Source organism: Macaca thibetana, chromosome 3 (genome assembly GCF_024542745.1).
Source record: "Macaca thibetana thibetana isolate TM-01 chromosome 3, ASM2454274v1, whole genome shotgun sequence".
NCBI lineage: Eukaryota > Metazoa > Chordata > Mammalia > Primates > Cercopithecidae > Macaca > Macaca thibetana.
Window position 1 is genome coordinate 108,144,815 of NC_065580.1, and position 20,852 is coordinate 108,165,666.

Here is a 20,852-nt window from a genome sequence, read left to right on the forward strand (position 1 = left end):
AGACCCATCAGTGTGCTGTACTGCGGAGACCCATCTCACGTGCAGAGACACATGTAGGCTCAAAACAAAGGGATGGAGGAAGATCTACCAAGTAAATAGAAAACAAACAAACAAACAAAAAGCAGGAGTTGCAATTTTAGTCTCTGATAAAACAGACTTTAAGCCAACAAAGATCAAAAGAGACAAAGAAGGCCATTACATAATGGTAAAGGGATCAATTCAACAAGAAAAGCTAACTATCCTAAATATGTATACACCCAATACAGGAGCACCCAGATTCATAAAGCAAGTCCTTAAAGACTTACAAAGAGACTTAGACTCCCACACAATAATAATGGGAGACTTTAACACCCTACTGTCAACATTAGAAAGATCAATGAGACAGAAGGTTAACAAGGATACCCAGGAATTGAACTCAGCTCTGCACCAAGCAGACCTAATAGACATCTACAGAACTCTCCACCCCAAGTCAACAGAATATACATTCTTTCAGCATCACATCACACTTATTCCAAAACTGACCACATAGTTGGAAGTAAAGCACTCCTCAGCAAATGTACAAGAACAGAAATTATAACAAACTGTCTCTCAGACCACAGTGCAATCAAACTAGAACTCAGGACTAAGAAACTTAATCAAAACCTCTCAACTACATGGAAACTGAACAACCTGCTCCTGAATGACTACTGGGCACATAACGAAAGGAAGGCAGAAATAAAGATGTTCTTTGAAACCAATAAGAACAAAGATACAACATATCAGAATCTCTGGGACACATTTAAAGCAGTGTGTAGAGGGAAATTTATAACACTGAATGCCCACAAGAGAAAGCAGGAAAGATCTAAAATTGACACCCTAACATCACAATTAAAAGAACTAGAGAAGCAAGAGCAAACACATTCAAAAGCTAGCAGAAGGCAAGAAATAACCAAGATCAGAGGAGAACTGAAGGAGATAGAGACACAAAACACCCTTCAGAAAATCAATGAATCCAGGAAATGTTTTTTTGAAAAGATCAATAAAATTGATAGACTACTGGCAAGACTGATAAAGAAGAAAAGAGAGAAGAATCAGATAGACTCAATAAAAAATGATAAAGGGGATATCACCACCGACCCCACAGAAATACAAACTACCATCAGACAATACTATAAACACCTCTATGCAAATAAACTAGAAAACCTAGAAGAAATGGATGAATTCCTGGACACATACACCCTCCCAAGACTAAACCACTTGTTTCTTTTTTCCTTTTTAATTCTAAATCTGAGAAAAAGTAATGTTCCGCTTTGATTTTCAAATGTCTTCAACATTGAAGTCTGTTAATCAGGCTAAATTCTTATCAGCTCTGGGTCTCAATTGCTGCATCTGTAAGAAGAGAAGTCCTTTCCAGTTCTAAAAGTAGTGACTGTGTGTGGCTTCAGGAATGATAATTACCCATTCTAAAATGCATCCTGGATTAATTTCTTAATTCATATCTACCAGAGATATGCATACCCAAGGCTTAAAGAACTATGGTTCCGTGACTAACAAGAAGGGATTCACTGAGCCCAACGAGCAATCGAATCTAATTGCCTCTAAGTGTTGTTCAGTAGGGGTAACTTTGGCTATTTTAATGAAATGTGAATTTTTAGAAATTATGGACAACAAAACAAATGTGTGTTCAGAATTCCTGCCTACAGGAGTTCACACTCACTTAAGGAAGGCAAGGCCTGTGCAGTTGAAACAACTAGAGAACAAACAATTCTAAATAAACTAGTGTTGTATACAAATACGATTAAGTGCTAAAGTATGCAGTTCAATTAGATAATACAAGAATTAGAAAAGAAAGGTGGTAAGTCTGCCCCCAGACAAAATGGACTCCCTGTGGCTAACTGAGGAGCTCAAAGTTAAAACAGGACTAGGTGTCCATAGCTGGGTGACAGAATGGTCACAAGTTCCGTGCTCTCGGAAAGATGTTATAAACAAATCAAAGGACCTCCCTTTCTACAACCAAGCTCAACCAGCTCCTGTTCTGTTGTTGGACTACAAGATAAACTGCTGCAAAAAGCACAGCACCTCCCCGCACCTCCCAATGCCGCAAGCCCCAGGACCCATTGGCCATTTGAAAGAAACATCCAACAGGGACTTCTGGTTTGGGGCTTGGAAAGCAACCAGAGATCACCTGCCCTAGCCAACTAAGGCTCAGCTGTATAGGCCAATCAGAACTCAGCTGTGTCAGCCAGTCAAAACCAAACAAGACTCAATCCTTTGTTTGCATAAATGGACCTGATTGGGTACCTGGGTGGGGACTTTTCCTGTAAAACCCCAGGCATGCCATCCCTTCATTCTCTGGAATGGATCTTCATTTTACACAGCAGCCTGCATGTCTGCCTGATTTGCAAACGGTTCACTGGAATACAGTCTCTTTCCTCCAGGTTCTTTTTTCAGAGAACTTTTGTTCACAAAGGGGACGAAAAGATTAAGTTAAGATGAAAATCAGAAAAAAAAAAAAAATAGAATCACTGTAATAATAAGGCTATTTCCAAGATTTTTATCTATTCTGGTCTAAGTATGTCTGTTCTTAAAGCACACGAACTGAAAATAATAGGAGCTAGGTTTTGATCCATATATGGGTTTTGATCCAATAATGGGTTTTGATCCATTTAAAATACCAGTATTTCAAAGTTTTCTAGTGAAGTTAAATGAATGTCTGCATGTATTTAATTTTTTACAGAACCCCAGTTGAGAATGGCTGCAAGAATTAAGAGTATTTTGAAAATATACCAGAGTAAGCAAAAATTGCAACATATGATGGTTGAAAAAAAAAAAAAGCTCAGTAGTATATCATATTAAAGATTTATATATTAAAGATTACAGAATTTAGAAATTATTTATGTGTATGGGACACTGCCTACCGCTTTTTATCATTTTTCCACTGTAGAGTCATCACCATTATTCATTGTGAAGAATAGTATATTTAATATTCATAGGAACATAGTGTAAACATTCTTCTATGTAATATTAAATCACAACAAATGGAGTATTTCCTGGGTCACATGGGAAAAAAAATAGTAGGATCTTGCTGAGCCTCCCCAGACAGATTCTATCACCAGGCCAGCTCTTTAAGTTCCCAGATGCGGGTGCCTCCCTTCCTTGGCAGAATGCCTGGCGGACTCAGCAGCTGCCTTCTCAGCCCTTATCAGCTGAGGCTCCCTGGGGAGTCAGGCTCCTCCTCTTCCACCCACTATGGGCATGGGGTGCTAACCCATGGCTTCTCCTGGTAGCTCTGATGCTGCCACTGCAGTGACCCTGGCACCATCTGGTCCCTGGATGTACTTGCTGACACTGCCATCATCAACACCTGCACCTCTGCCCCAAGACAAGGTTGAGGATATTTTTCCCAGACCAGTTTCCTCAGTTGGGGACGTTTATCCTAGGCCTAGATGCCATTCTAGAATCAGGAACATAATCAAATCAAAGATCTTCACTTGAAGAAAGCATAATGTCGATGGCCATGAACTGGCAATTTTTCTTCCTTTCTCTCATCTCCCTACTCCTTTTGCGGGTTGTTCTGCCCAGTCTCATTTCCCCATTCTGGATGGCAGATCCATCTCCTAGAAATAACTTTCAAGATGGAACTGTAATCCAGGTCTTTGGTTGTAATCCAGGTCTTCTGGGATTTGCATTTGGGATCAAGACTTATATCAAATCCTACATTTGCTTCTGAGGAAAGTTAAAATTTTGATATACTAGAGAATTAAAAAAAAATACTATGCCATCAGAGATTAAAATCCTAATGGAAAGTAATTCAGGAAAGAAGAAAAATTGATTATGCTAATAAAAATAATACCAAATTTGGCTGAAAATGCAAAATACAATTTAGGTCTTCAGGGGCCGTGGAAGAGAGGGGTAGGATTAATGAGAGAAGGAGTGGGGAATCCCTGGTTTGTGCGGGGTCTGGTCTTGAGGGGTTGTTCTTGCTGTTCATGGTTGATGTGTGACAACACCTCCATACTCATGTTGGAATCCCAGGAGTTTCTGGGAATCGGCCCCCACCTCTAAAGACAGGAACTCTCCTATGTTGGAGCTTTTGGGGTTCTGCTGAGAAAGGGAGCGGCTGAGTAGCAAGAACTATCATGATTGATTAGTAACGTCTACTACAAAAGTGGGAGGGTCCGGGACGGCTCATATGGCACATATTTATCACCTTGCCCCATAATATGCTTTCTGGCTGTATGGTCAGGCTGCTAGGAAATCCTTTCCACTCGGAACTGAGACCGAAAACTGGAAACTAGGCTGTAGGACCACCTGGGTATGTGTGAATTCCAGAGGTTCATGCATTTCCAAACAAGGGTGCCATTTTAGAACTGGGGGTAAGATGATGAGCAACAGAAAAGAAAACGCCGAGTCGCGGGATAGGAGCTCAGAACTCTTTGTATGTTTAGTGCTCCAGATGGTCTAGGGCAGGGGGGCTTCAGAGCCTTGGCAGCGAAACGTGGTCCCCGCAGACTTTTATCTGATTTTCTGGAGCGCTGCTGCTCAACCGCCGCCGCAGAAGTGCACACTGCCACCTTATGGACATCTTGAGAAGTTACACTTAAACGTTATTAATTATATTAAATAAAATTCAAATGTAATAGACAAATAATGTCATGGGTAGTTTTTATAAACATTTGCAGTGAAAATTCATATGAGGACTTCAGACAGAATATATTCAAATAAAGAGTTGATTTTGATTTCACTGAAGAAATTAAATAGCAGGATCAAGATAAAATTCTCAGCTATTAGCATGTTAGGGTTTTTTGGCTACTGAGTTGTAGGAGTTCCTTATATGTTTTGGCTTATCTTAAATACGGTTGACAAATATTTTATCTGATTTTAGAAGTTTTTTCACTCTGTTGATTATTTCCTTGGTTGTACAGAAACTTTTAACTTTTATGTAGTCCCACTTGTCTATTTTTAGTTTTGTTGCCTGTGCTTTTGGTGTTGTATTCAAGAAATCACTGCCACGATCATTATCATGAAGCTTTCTCCCTATGATTTCTTCTAGAAGTTTTATAGTTGGGGTATTACATTTATTTATTTATTTATTTAAAGGCAAGGTATTGTTCTGTCACTCAGCTGTAGTACAGTGGCACAATCAAAGCTCACTGCAGCCCCAACCTCCTGGGCTCAAGTGATCCTCCCATCTCAGCCTCCCAAGTAACTGCAGGTAGCTACAAGTGTGCACCACACCAGGCTATTTTTTTGTGGAGACAGGGTTTCTCTATATTTCCCGGGCTGATCTTGAACTCTTGAACTCAGGTGATCCTTCCACCTCGCCCTCCTAAAGAGCTGGGATTACAGGTGTGAGCCACCAAGCCTGGCCAGGTCTTACATTTAAGTCATTGATCTATTTTGAGTTGATTGTTAAGTGTGGTATAATATACACATGTAAATATCCAGTTTTCCTAACATTTGTTGAAGAAACTACTGTGTATTCTTAGCATCTTTGTCAAAGATCAATTAATCATATGTGTGTGTGTTTATTTCTGCACTCTCTATTCTATCCCATTGATTTATATGTTTGCCTTTAAGCCAATACAATACAGTTTTAATTGCAGTAGCTTCGTAATATATTTTGAAATCAGGAACTATGATGCCTCCAGCTTTCTTTTTTTTCCTAGAGATTGTTTTGGTTCTTCTGGATCTTTTATAGTTTAATATGAATCTTAGGATTGTTTTTATTATGTCTGTAAAAAATGCCATTGGGATTTTGATAGAAATTGTATTTAAACTGTAGATCACTTTGAATAGTATGATTATTTCAAGAATATTAAGTCTTCTAATCCATGAACATGGGATTTTGTGAATATTCTTGCATGGTTTTAGCTTAATTAGAATGTTTGTAATGTTTTGATTTTACATACAATGTTAGCTCTGAGTTTCAGACGGAATTATTTCTCAACTCAGTTTGTTCAGAACTTTCTAAAATTATTATTAATGAAAGTTAATCATTTTTGGCATAGACTTGGTTTTTAACTTTGATTAAGTACAATTATTACTTTTAAAATTTTATGATGACTCTTTGTGTTCTAAGAAATATTTTATTACCATTCCAAGATTATAAAAATATTATTCTATACTTTTGGAAAACCTTTATAGTTGTAAACTTTTATGTATAAGTCTGCAATCCATCTTGAACTACACTGCATATTTTATGAAGAGAAGGTGAAGGTTCATTATTTTCCATATGGAGTTTAAATTTTTCCAGCATCATCTATTTGAAAGATTTTCCTTTCCCTGTTGAACTATCTTGATGTCTTTGGAAAAAAAATAAATTGACGGTATGTATGGGACTCTTTCTGAACTTTGTATTTTTTGTTCATTGATCTACACATGGCATTACCACACCATTTTAATTGCCGTAGTTTAATAGTAAAGTGCATGTTTTCTACCTTTTTTCTTTCTGACTATTCTGGGTACTTGACATTTCCAAATCAATTTTAGAATCAGATTGTCAAGTGCAACAAAAAATGGTTGGTATTTTTATTATGATTGCATTGAATCTATAGAATAATTTTGGTTAAAAGTGACATCTTGGGCCGGGTGCGGTGGCTCACACCTGTAATCCCAGCACTTTGGGAGGCCAAGGTGGGCAGATCACGAGGTCAGGAGTTCAAGACCAGCCTGGCCAACATAGTGAAACCCCGTCTCTGCTAAAAATACAAAAAAAAAAAAAAAAAATAGCCGGGCATGGTGACAGGTGCCTGTAGTCCCAGCTACATGGAAGGCTGAGGCAGGAGAATCGTTTGAACCTGGGAGGTGGAGGTTGCAGTGAGGCAAGATCGCATCGCGCCACTGCATTCCAGCCTGGGCAACACAGCGAGACTCTGTCTCAAAAAAAAAAAAAAAACCAAAAAAGTGACATCTTAGCAATTAGTCTTCTAATTAATGAATATGATACACTTTTTTATTTATTTGTTTCTTTAATTTTTTCAGCAATACTTCGTTGTTTTCAGCAATAAGATAGATTTTTATTTTAAATTTATAAAATATTTTATCTTCTTTGATGGTATTGCAAATTTTAAAGTTAATTTTATTTTCCAAACCTTCGATGCTAGTTTATAGTATACAATTAATTTTATATATTTACCTTGTATTGTGCAACTTTGATTAATCATCTATTAGTTCTAGTAGGTTGATTTTTTCCTCAAGATTCCTTAGGATACAAAATCATGCCTTTGCCTATATATACATACGTTTTTCAATCTTTACACCTATTATTTATATTCCTCTTGTATTGCACTAGCTAGCACTTCAATATAACATTTAATAGAAGTGTGGAAAGTAGACATTCTTGACTTGTTCATGGTCTTACGGGAAAGTGTTTAATAATTGACCATTACATACAATGTTAGCTGAAGGTGTTTTATAGATACCCTATATCAGATTGGAGAAGTCCGCTAAGGGATTGTGTGTGTGCTTATCAAGAATGAATATAAGGCTTATCACATTATTTTCTTCATTTATTTAGATGATGATATAGTTTTTCTCTTGTTTTATGCTAATATGGTGAATAACTGCTTAATTTTCAAGCTTGCATTGATAGATAAATCTCATTTGGTCATGATAGATGATCTTTTTCATGTATTATTAGAATCGATCTGTAAACGTGTTACATATACTTACATCTATGTTCATGAGGTATATTGGTCGATAAGGGTTATGCTGGTCTGGAAGCAGACACATGTCAGGGTATATTCCTCTTTCTCTATTTTATAAAATAGTTTATATAGTATTAAATTTTTTTCTTATTTGGGCATAAAATTTCCTTTATAAAAATATTTTAATTATAAACTCAATGTAAGTAACAGATACATGGTAATTCAGTTCCTTGTGACCCTTTGCTAAAATGTATTTTTCAAGTAATTTTTATTTCATCTAAGTTTTAAAATCTTATGGCATAAAGTTGTTATAATATTCCATCCTTGTAACTTCATTGCTATGAGGTCTTTAGTGATATGCCCTCTTTCATTTACAATACTGAAAATTTGTATATAGCCTATTTTCCTTATGTAGTCTAGTTTTGGGTTTGTCTTTTTTTTTTTTTTTAATCTTTACAAAAAAACCTTGTATTTTTGTCAACTTCCATTTTTTTATTTTCTATTTAATTAATTTTCTAACTTTTGTTCGTTTCTTCTCTCAATTCACTTTGAAAAATAAGTCATTTATTTCAGCTCATAAGTTGTAATTTCATCCTTATTTTAAACATGTTGTATTCTCTAATATAAGCATTTATAGTTTCCCACTAAGAACTGCATTAGCAACATCCAACAAACTTTGATATGGTATGTTTTAATTATCGTTCAATTTAAAATATTTTCTAGGCCGGGCTTGGTGGCTCATCCCTGTAATTCCAGCACTTTGGGAGGCTGAGGGGGTGGATCACTTTGAGCTCAGGAGTTTGAGACCAGCCTGGGCACCATGGCAAAATCCTGTCTCTACAAAAAAATACAAAATTAGCTGGGTGTTAATGGCTCATGCCTGTAATTTCAGCTACATGGGAAGCTGAGGCACAAGAATCGCTTGAACCTGGGAGACAGAGGTTGCAGTGAGCAAATATAACACCACTGCACTCCAGCCTAGGCAACAGAATGGGACCCTGTCTCAAAAATAACTAACTAACTAACTAAATAAATAAATAAAATATGTTCTAATTTCCCTTTTGATTTCTTATTTAACTCATGGATTATTTGGTAGTATATTGTTAACTTTCAGGTATTTCAAACTTTACTATTATGGAATTGTTTTTAATTTGTAACTTATTTCTATTGTGACCAGAGACAATATAGTGAAAGATGTAAATATTTGAAGCTTATTGTGATTTTATTGTCTGGCTTATGATTCATTAAAGTAAATATTCAATGTGCATTTCAAAAGAAAGTATATTCTGCAGTTACTCAGTAAGTGTCAATTAGGTCCAGATGAGTGACAGGGTTGTTCAGATCTTCAATAATCTTACTGATTTTATATATTTATATCAATTATTGAGATGTAATGAGTTATCTATTTTTCATTTAATTTAGGAAATTCTTGTTTCATATATTTTTGAATCTCTGTTCTTAAATATACACACATTTAAAATACTTATGTCTCCCTAATGAACCTTTTCATCATTAGGAAATATTTATTATCTGTGAAAATATTCCTTGTACTGAAATCTACTTTGTCTGATATTAACATGGTCATGTCAGCATTCTTACTTTTTCCATTATATTTTTTCCATTTTTGACTTTCAACTCATATATATCTTTAGTTGAAAAAGCATGTCCTTTTACCAGATGCTATATATCATGGGTATTCTAATTTTGCATTTTGAGTATAGAAATGTATGTCAATTGCCTACTAGAATAATAAAATAGAAATGTTTAAAACAACACAACAGAACTCAGAATTGTTACAAAGCTGACTTCATTACCTACAATGTCCAGTTTTATTACTAAAATTTACTAGATATATAAAGAGATGGAAAAGTATGACCTATGCTCAAAAAAGGGCAGTCATTAGAAATTGACTGAATGGGCCCAAATGTTATAATTAGTAGACACAGATTTCAAAGCGGTTGTTAAAAATATGTTCAATAAATTCAAAAAAATTCAAGAATTAAATAAAAAATTACATTAATTAATAGACTAGACAGAAAATCTCAATAGAGAAATGCAAACTATGAGAAATGTAAATTTTAAAGGTGGAAAGTACAATAACTGAAATAAAAAAGATTCACTAGATGAGCTCAACAAATAATAAATGACAAAAAAATTCTAAACTTGAAAATAAATCAAAATATGTTATCTGCACCCAAAGAATGAATTAAAAGAACAAAACTAAGCAGAGTTACAGAGACCTGTGGGGCAACATCACACTGTCACATACATGCAATTGGAATATGAGATTGAGAATAGAGAAAGAAGGCAAGAAAATATTACAAGGAATATGATCTAAAACTTTTGAAGTTTGATGGAAAATATTAACATAGGAGTCTGCGAAACCCACAAAACACATGCAGAATAAATGCAAAGAAAACCACCACTAGGCATATCATAGTCATTTTGTTGAAAGCCAAATTAAGGAGAAAATCTTGATAGGCAGAGAATAATGACATATTGCATACAGGAGAACAATGATAATGTTAAAGACTGATGTCTCATCAGAAACCACGGAAGTCATCATACTTCAGAAAGATACATTCAAAGTGCTGAAGAGAGGGAATAAAAAACATGTCAAGCAAGAATTCTGTATCCATAAAACTTTTTTAAAAACGAAGGAAAAATTAATACATTTTCAGATAAACAGAACTGAGAGCATTTGTCACTAGAAGACTTGCATTACAAGTAATCCTATAGTGTTCTCCAGGCTGAAGAGAGATGAAACCAGATGGCAATTCTGATACATAGAAGAAATGAAGAGAACCAAAAATGATGGTAAGTATGTGAGTTAGCAAGTTAACAGAAGAACTCCTCTCTCTCTCTCTCCATCTCTCTCTCTCTCTCTCTGTCTCCCCTCACCACATATGTTGTGTATCTGTTATTTTCAAAAAATCATGACATTTTAAAACAAAAATTATAGCACTTTCTTGATGAGTCTACAAGATATATAAATATAATGCCTAAGATGATAATAACATTAAGGATGGGGGAGAGATGACTAGAAATATACTGTTGCAAGTTTTCTATATTTTACCTAAAAAAAATACTAATTCCAAGTAGGTACAGATAAGTTATAGGTGTATATTTTACATTCTAAAGCAATGAGTTAAAAATAATTTCAAAACATGTAGTTAGAAAACTAAAAAAGGCATTAAAGTGGAATGCTTAAAAATATTCAGTTAAAACAAGGCATCTAAGGAACAAAAGACAAAAACAGATAAGACAAATAGAAAAATGGGAGACCTCAGTACAACCATATCAATAATTACATTAAATGTATATGGACTAGATACTCCAATAAAAAGGCAACAATCAAGATTTTTCAAACTGTATAAAAAAGTAAGAACCATCAGTATGCCATCCACAAAATAATGCACTTTAAATATAAAAACACAAATAAATTGAAAGTAAAAGGATGGAAAATGGTAAACATAATAAAGTGGAGTAGCTATACTAATATCAGCCAACATGAAATTTAAGACAAAGATACTAACTAGAGACAGGGGGACATTTTGTAATGATAAAGAGACAGTTCAAAAGGAAACAACTGCAAACATATGAGCCTAATAAATGAACTTCAAAATATATACAGGAAATTGACAGAACTAAAAGAAGTCATGCACAATTCCTACAGTCATAGCTGGAGACTCTATCAGACTTTTTTTTGCCATTTAGATTTTCCAAATGTTAATATTCTTATTATTAGGTTTTATAAAGGAATAAAATATTACAAAGACAGCTGAAGTCCCAACTTTCTATCACATTCTCCTCCCTCTTTTCTTGGGCAGAGGTAAGCTAATAATAATTCAGGATGTAAATCTCTGGAGTGTGTGTTCTTGGAGTGCAGCACTGTATCTTATTAATCTTGAATTTTTAGCTAATAGCAGTGCCTGACACTAGAAGAGATAAATAAGTATTCAAACAATTAAATAATAAATGAATGAAAGGGAATGTTTTCATAATAATAATAATAATTTTTATCCTTTGCCATATCTAATAGGGTCTCTGTAAATGTTTGATGAGATTGGGAATTAATAAAACAGTTTTGATCTCTTACTGAGAATAATTTGCTCCAAGTTTTTTTTTTTTTAATACTTTAAGTTACATGTGCACAATGTGCAGGTTTGTTACATAGTTATACATGTGCCAAGTTGGTGTGCTGCACCCATTAACTCGTCATTTAGGTATTTCTCCTAATGCTATCCCTCCTCCCTCCCCCGACCCCACGACAGGCCCTGGTGTGTAATGTTTCCCACCTTGTGTCCAAGTGTTCTCATTGTTCAATTCCCACCTGTGAGTGAGAACATGCGGTGTGTGGTTTTCTGTTCTTGTGATAGTTTGCTCAGAATAATGGTTTTCAGCTTCATCCATGTCCCTGCAAAGGACATGAACTCATCCTTTTTTATGGCTGCATAGTATTCCATGGTGTATATGTGCCACATTTTCTTAATCCAGTCTATCATTGATTTACATTTGGGCTGGTTCCAAGTCTTTGCTATTGTGAATAGTGCTGCAATAAACATATGTGTACATGTGTCTTTATAGCAGCATGATTTACAATCCTTTGGGTATATACCCAGTAATGGGATGCCTGGGTCAAATGGTATTTCTAGTTCTAGACCCTTGAGGATTCGCCACACTGTCTTCCACAATGGTTGAACTAATTTACACTCCCACCAGCAGTGTAAAAGCGTTGCTATTTCTCCACATCCTCTCCAGCATCTGTTGTTTCCAGACTTTTTAATGATCGCCATTCTAACTGGCGTGAGATGGTATCTTATTGTGGTCTGTCAGATTTTTTAAGTAATTGTTAGAACAACTACACCAAAAAAAGTCCGTAAGAATCTGAACGACAAGGTCAGTGGCTTTAACTCAAATGAGATTTGTAGAACACTGCCTCCAACGACTCCATGATACACATTATTTTCTTTTTTTTTTTTTCTTTTTTTGAGATGGAGTTTCGCTCTGTCGCCAGGCTGGAGTGCAGTGGCACAATCTCAGCTCACTGCACCCTCAACCTCCCGAGTTCAAGCAATTCTCCTGCCTCAGCCTCCCAAGTAGCTAGGATTACAGGCATGCACCACCATGCCCAGCTAATTTTTGTATTTTTAATAGAGACAGGGTTTCACCATGTTGACCAGGATGGTCTGTGTCTCTTGACCTCATGATCTGCCCGCCTTGGCCTCCCAAAGTGCTGGGATTACAGGCGTGCGCCACAGCACCCAGCCTATTTTCAAGTGCATATGTAAGGCTTAACAGGGTAGACTATAAACTGGGCCATTAAACAAATCGTAGTAGATTTCGAAAGACTGAAATCTTACAGAATATGTTCTCTGACCACAACAGAATTAAATTGGAAATCAGCATTGATAAAACACCTAGAAAAGTCCTATCTGAAAATCAACCAACTCATATGTAAATAACCAACCCACAGGTAAAAGAAAAAAAAAAACACAAAGTAAATTAGAAAATATTTATAAATGAATGGTGATTTTATAAACACAATGTGTCAAAATTTATAGGATGCAATTAATAAGGCAGTTCTTCAAATTTTATACCTTAAACATTTTATATAGGTAAAGAACCCTTTAATTTTGAAAATTATGTTAACTAATTTTTATTACTTTGTTCATAAGCCTCATGTTGTTTTTGTTTTTGTTGCTATTATTAACTATTTCATTGAAATATATATCTTCACTCATATGAATATCTGTCATATGCCTAATAGCAAGGTGCCAGGTTTTCTTGGTTTTACTCACCTACACATAGTTGTTGATTGAATGCACTTTGAAAACTAGATCTAATGAAATGGCAGACATCTGGTGCTGCTCTTCTTGTCAGAAGTCAGATAGTCTCCTCTTCCCATTGTTTGCTTCTCTAATATTCTGAATTCATATACTGTACTCATCCTACATTTCCACTCCTTCTTTTCCTATCTCTGTCCCAATGTAAGACGTCATTTAAAATTATTATCCAGCAGAGTCTTGGAGCCACCTTATACTAGTTAATGAGAACAAATTGTTAGGTTTCAGGAATTCTGTGAGATGATCGTTAATCACAGCCATTACAAAAAATATATAAAGTAACAAATTATTTATATTTAAAACATAAGTAATAAATTTCTCAAATTTCTCATCACTTCCTTATCACTTTATCACATTTTACTATTTTCTGTGCTCTTAAAATTACTTGTATATATTGTATCTTTAGGTGAAAACACCAACCATGTAATGAAGTGTTAGTGCATATCTTTTGTGTCCCATGGCATCATGCTAGTAACTTGAAACTGAACATGGTGGGAATATTTACACCATAGAAATCTGCAAATGCCACAAATTAGCACTTTATTAATTTGTTGATTGTTAATGCAGATTAAATGTTAAAGTATGTTGCATCTGTAGTTGTTATATTCTAACAAGCACACAATATTTGAGAAATAATCTTCCAGTATTTGCAAACCATTACCATATTCAGCAAGAAGTCATTTATTTCATTGATGAATGGGTGAAATTCTAACATATCTTCATTGTTTCACTTCGCCGAACTCATTAATGTATGTTGAAATATTGACCAACATTCTTACTGGAACTACACACATTCATTGATGACATGACTAATTTCTTTGCTGAATCATATAGTAAACAAGCATTTATTCATCTTCTGAACAAATTGCAACCATGAATTGGCTATGGAAACACAAGTTTGGCGAAAATTAAAGAAAAACACTTTTGTAAAAATCAATTGACTATATGGGATTTGCAATAAAGAGTACTGTATATTTTATAATATATATTAAAAATGTGAAACATCATTTTAACAATTAAATTTATAATACTTCGTTGTATACATTTTTTTCAAGAGAACTGGTTATTAACATTTACCAGCGTATTACTGATTATGACTCTCAGGATATCACAAGTTAATTCTTCCATTTTCTCACCCTTGCTTTTCTTATTTAGAAAGAATTGTGATCTTCCATAAATACAGCAAATAAGGTAGTAAAAGGTAGAAAATAGTACATAAATTGCATTACGAATCAGTGCCTGGACTGCAGAGGGATGGCTACTGTTTTGGTTTATTGCAACTCTCTGAGTCTCTGGGACAGAAAGCAGACAGGAAGGTCCAAAACCTCTTTCTGATTAGTTTCAGGCTGGCAGATTTTCTTGGATATAGAAACTGCACAAAATTTTTATTTCATTCCAAACCCATCAATCTTGCAGTTCCCAGTAGGTTGCAGCTGTAATAGGTTCACTCATTCTGTTTTATTATTATGAGTTTTTATTATCCTCAGTGCCTTAATTTCATATACAATGGGAAAAGAGAATATCTAATTTAGTATTATTTTGCAGGTGACTTTTAAAATTGGAATTCAGAATCTGCCATTTTGATCTAGTGGAGATAGGAGAAATTTTTAGCAAAGACTTGGAATCAACCCAAATGTCCATCAGTGACAGACTGGATTAAGAAAATGTGGCACATATACACCATGGAATACTATGCAGCCATAAAAAAGGATGAGTTTGTGTCCTTTGTAGGGACATGGATGCAGCTGGAAACCATCATTCTTAGGAAACTATCACAAGAACAGAAAACCAAACACTGCATGTTCTCACTCATAGGTGGGAACTGAACAATGAGATCACCTGGACTCGGGAAGGGGGACATCACAGATCGGGGCCTATCATGGGGAGGGGGGAGGGGGAGGGATTGCATTGGGAGTTATACCTGATGTAAATGACGAGTTGATGGGTGCTGACGAGTTGATGGGTGCAGCACACCAACATTGCACAAGTATACATATGTAACAAGCCTGCACGTTATGCACATGTACCCTAGAAATTAAAGTATAATAATAATAAAATAAAAATAAAATAAAATAAAATAAAGTTATATAAAGTTCTCCTGGATAGATGACTAGCTTACTTCTATCTCTAGCTGAAGTGATAAAATTAAAGGAAGTCCCTATACCATTTATTTTCTTTGTAGTCTACTTAATTACCTGGATCACATTTCTTCTTTTTTTAAGCATTGTGTCTTTATTTTATTAAACTTAAAAAAAATTTCAACTTTTATTTTAGAAATAAGGGGTACATGTGCAGATTTATTGCACGGGAATATTGCATGATGCCGAGGTTTGGGGTACAAATCCCATCACTCAGGTAATGAGCATATTACCTGATAAGTAGTTTTTCAACCCACGTCTCCCTCCTTGTCTCCCTTTTATAGTAATCTGCAGTATCTATTGTTTCAATATTTATGTCCATGTGTGCTCAGTGTTTAGCTTCCACTTACAAGTGACAACATGCAGTATTTGGTTTTCTGTTCCCACATTAATTCATTTAGGATTATAACCTCCAATTGCATCTATGTTGCTGCAAAGGACATGATTTCATTCTTTTTAATGGCTGTGTCATATTCCATGGTGTATATGTTTATATACACATTTTCTTTATCCAGTGTACCATTGATGAGCACCTGGGTTAATTCCATGTCTTTATATTGTGAATAGCTCAGTGATGAACATATGAATGCATAGTCTTTTTGGTAGAATAATTTATTTTCCTTTGGGTGTATATCCAATAAGATTGCTGGGTCAAATTGTAGCTCTCTGTTTTAAGTTCTTTGAGAAATCACCAGGCAGATTTCTTGAATTCAAAAATTAAGAATTTTATTTATCCTCATTAAAGAGTACATAAATGTGTCAAGAATATCTGCTACTTCCAAATGCACTAGCTTGCTACCTAATTTTAAAGTATTTATGTCCAAATGGTGATGCTAGGTGCCAGAGAGGATTTCGAGAGGAAGAAGGCAAAGTGAAAACAATTCTACAATCCAGTTCTTCTTTTCTGGGTCTTCATATATATTTAGAAGTCATGAGAACACACAAATGAAATAATTAGGCACTAATAAACTTGTGCCCCAAGGAAGCAAATTAAGCATTATACATAGTGCTGTGTGAGGGTAAGAAAAGGCAAGTCAATGTAGGAGAGTACCTTTAATGAATATTGAAAGATAAAGTCAAATATATGCAAGGAGCAAAACAAACTATTAGGTCCCTTCAGAAGTAACATGTCTCATAGGCTTTTTGGCATTTATAGCTTATACTCTCCTATAATAAAATATACATTGTCTTGTAACCAACATTTTCAGAGAATTTGCCCTTAAAGTCAATTCTGGGCAGACCCAAGTCAAAAGCTCTTCAGATTTATGTTTTAAAACTTCAACATTCAAATTTTTTGCAATTAGTAGTAATGATGTAGAAAAAAAAAACTTAATTACACCTTCCTTCCATGTATTGGCCACTGGTAAATGTTTGTTCTAATTTGAGAATACATTGAAACTTCTTCTTGCATCAAAGTGTTATATGAAGAACTAGCCTGAAATATTTGCATAACATTTCTCCATGTGAGCTATTATGTTGAATCAAAGAAGAATCAAAAGTCAATTTGCTAGCAGTCTGACTCTGGTGAAATAGCAATTATAGGAAATACATAAAACTTATTTGAAAATAGCAGATGGTTTTAGATCCTTGAGGAATCACCACACTGTCTTCCACAATGGTTGAAATAATTACACTCCCATCAACACTGTAAAAGTGTTCCTATTTCTCCACATCCTCTCCAGCACCTGTTTCCTGATTTTTTAATGATTGCCATTCTAACTGGTGTGAGATGGTATCTCATTGTGGTTTCGATTTGCACTTCTCTAATGATCAATGTTGAAAAGCTTTTGTTTATATGTTTGTTGGCCTCACAAATGTCTTCTTTTGAGAAGTGTTTGCTCCTATCCTTTGCCCACTTTTTGATGGGGTTATTTGTTTTTTTCTTGTAAATTTGTTTAAGTTCCTTGTAGATTCTGGATATTAGCCCTTTGTGAGATAGATTGCAAAATTTTCCCCCCATTCTGTAGGTTGCTTGTTCACTTTGATGGTAGTTTATTTTGCTGTGCAGAATCTCTTTAGTTTAATTAGATCACATTTGTCAATTTTGGCTTTTGTTACCATTTGACCCAGCAATCCTAGTACTGGGTGTATACCCAAAGGATTATAAAGACACATGCACATGTATGTTTATTGCGGCACTATTCACAATAGCAAAGACTTGGAACCAACTCAAATGCCCATCAATGATAGACTGGATGAAGAAAACATGGCACATATACACCATGGAATACTATGCAGCCATAAAAAAATGAACTCATGTCCTTTGCAGGGACATAGATGAAGCTGGAAACCATCATTCTCAGCAAACTAACACAAGAACAGAAAACCAAACACCGCATGTTCTCACTCATAAGTGGGAGTTGAACAATGAGAATACATGGACCAGGCAGGGGAACGTCACACACTGGGGCCTGTCAGGGGGTGGGGGGTTAGGGGAGAGATAGCATTAGGGGAAATGCCTAATGTAGATGACAGGTTGATGGCTGCAGCAAGCCACCATGGCATGTGAATATCTATGTAACAAACCTGCACTTTCTGCACATGTATCACAGAACTTAAAGTATAATAAAAAAAAAAAAAGAAAGAAAGAAAATTGCAGATGGTGAAGTGAAGGAGTACTACATGTCCTGTCTTGATAGGATATGATCCTGGTCAAAGATCCTTCTACAGGTAGCCCTCTCATCTATTTTTTGTAGATCCACTCCAGGGATGAGGATCCCTACAAAGGTTCATTGTGTCCCTCTACTCTATGGTTGCTTTCTGTATCTCAGCCTGCGGATTAATCAGAAACTGTTGTTAAAAATTATTTCCAGATGCTGCACGTGGGAGGAACGAAAGTGAAGAGAAAAAAAAAGAGACAAAGGGAGAAAGAGAAAGAAAAAAGAAGAAAGAGAGAGAGAAAGAAAGAGAAAGAAAGAAAGGAAAGAAAAAGAAAGAAAGAAAGAAAGAAAGAAAGAAAGAAAGAAAGAAAGAGAGAGAAAGAAAGAAAGACGGACAAAGAAAAGAAAGAAAGAAAGACAAAGAAAAGAAAGAAAGAACGAACCAGGGTAAATGAAGACAAAGTTAAAAAGAAAGAAAAGGCTGTTGCTGGCAGAGAGCCTTCTGCTCCAATTTGAGGAGTATGCATTTTATGCTGTAAAGTGTGGCCAGTCATGGGAGGATTCAAAGCCAAGGAGAGATATGATCAAATCTGCATTTGGGAAAGCGCACCTTGGTGCACATCTGGGGGATAGGGGAATGGGGGGATGGGAGGATGGGGGATGCGAGTTTGGGGATGAGGCAGCTGAAGAACAGAGAGAGTCTTGTGATGGTGGAATCAGGACTTCGTTGTTCCTGCATTGTGTGGGCAGAAGAGGTGGAGGATTTTAGGCGTCCCCTGGTCTTGTCTCTGCTGCCCAAGTATAGCTGCTGGCTGGAGCAGGGGCCTCGAGACGCAGCTCAAGCCTCATGGGCAGATGGGTTGGACAAAACGTTGCCCCTGTTCTTCTTCCCAGACAGGCAGGGAATCCCCCTTCTTCCTTTTGGTGAATCAGCTGGAGAAGAAAACCGAGCAAGAGGTTGGCCAGCCTCAGCCCCGGACCCTAGCAGGGCCTTAGGTACTGGAATAGAACTTCACTGAGGTCACCGCTCAAACGGCCACAACGAGCGAGCTGATTTAGATCCTCTGGGCCTGTCCCTTCCTTTTCTTTAAACGTCCCAGTCTAGCTTAGAGGAGGACCTGTTTTGTGTTAGGCTTGCCGGAGCAACCAGAACCTTTCCTGGGATACGGGCTTGCATGTGGCCTTTCCTTTCTTGTATGCTAGTGTCCAGTATCGCCCACACGCTGACGGATTCCTGTTCTACACCGCCCCGATACCACTGAATGGGGAGTTTGGGAAGTTTATGTTGTTCCCCAGAAAACACTAGTGGCCTTGTTCTCAGGGTTAAATATCCTTACAGCAGCCAGATCTGAAGAGGGACCCCAGAAAGATCCACGGGCATGTTCACAGACAATATGTTTGCAATTGATAATATAGGAAACACTTTCTAATATTTCAGGAAAACAAAACTTAAAAAAAAAAAAAAAAAAAAAAAAAAAAACAGACAACGTGTAACTCCTAACATTCTTACCTTGCTACAGGACTGTTGGGGGGATAAGATAGCGTGGCCGCTATAAGCATTTAGCATAAAGCCTAGCATACAAGAGTCCTTCCATGACATTTGCTTCTCTCTCCCCAGCAAAGATGAGACTGCATAATCCAATATACAGTGGGGAAAATTTTCACTACTATATTAAGATGTTATTTGCAGTTAGGAATAATTAATACTGTAATCCCAGCACTCTGGGAGGCCGAGGTGGGAGGATCACAAGGTCAGGAGATTGAGACTCTCCTGGTTAACACGGTGAAACTCTGTCTCTACTAAAAATACAAAAAGTTAGCCGGGCATGATGGCGGGCGCCTGTAGTCACAGGTAATCTGGAGGCTGAGGCAGGAGAATTGCTTGAACCCAGGAGACGGAGATTGCAGTGAGCTGAGATTGTGCCACTGCACTCCAGTCTGGGCAACAGAGTGAGACTCTGTCTCAAAAAGAAAAAAAAAAAAAAAAAAAAAGAATAAGACCTAGTATTTGCTAGCACAAACAGGTGATTGCAGTCAAATCTAAATTGTACATTTTAAAATAATTAAAAGAGTGTAATTGGATTGTTTGTAACACAAAGGATAAATGCTTAAGGAGATGGTTACCCCATTTACCCTGATGTGATTATTATGCATTGCATACCTATACCAAAATATCTCAGATTTAAATACACAAATATTTAAGTACGTAAATACAGAGATACATAAATATATACACTTACTATGTCCCCTCAAAAGTTAAAAATAAAAATTGGTTTAAAAGATGTTTTTCTCATGCATTAAGAAGATATTATTTAAATTTCTGACTTAAAAATTTTTCTTTCTTTTTCCTATGATAGTAGATAAATGGCAAGCAAAAAACGAGAAGTCCAGTTACAGGTGGGTCTGACATATCAACAATTCTTTATCTGGTGCACTGGTGCTTGAATACCCTTTACAGTGCCTTCCTCTTTGCAGGCAGTCATCAATAATCAAAGCCTGTGGGATGAGATGCTGCAGAACAAAGGCTTAACAGGTATAAGGGCTCCCCGGTTGTCTGGCCACCTGGGGTTTGACCTAGGGCATCTCCTGGCACCCTGCCCCTCTAGAGTGCCACTCCCCACTTTGATCAAGAAATCCTGC

At 36.2% G+C, this 20,852-nt stretch overlaps 1 protein-coding gene across 3 annotated transcripts in view; it reads left to right on the top strand.

Moving 5' to 3' along the window:
* Positions 1-19,061: 19,061 nt before the first annotated feature.
* NME8 (NME/NM23 family member 8) overlaps positions 19,062-20,852 on the top strand; it is a 53,216-nt gene continuing 51,425 nt past the window's right edge. The window contains exons 1-3 of one of the 3 annotated variants that reach the window (XM_050783314.1): positions 19,062-19,169; positions 20,570-20,609; positions 20,688-20,745. In XM_050783314.1, coding sequence (XP_050639271.1) covers positions 20,577-20,609; positions 20,688-20,745 — 91 coding nt within the window. In that variant the 5' untranslated portion in view covers positions 19,062-19,169; positions 20,570-20,576. Of the gene's footprint in view, positions 19,340-20,569; positions 20,610-20,687; positions 20,746-20,852 lie in introns of all 3 variants that reach the window. The other 2 variants (XM_050783315.1, XM_050783313.1) reach the window with 2 other exon arrangements.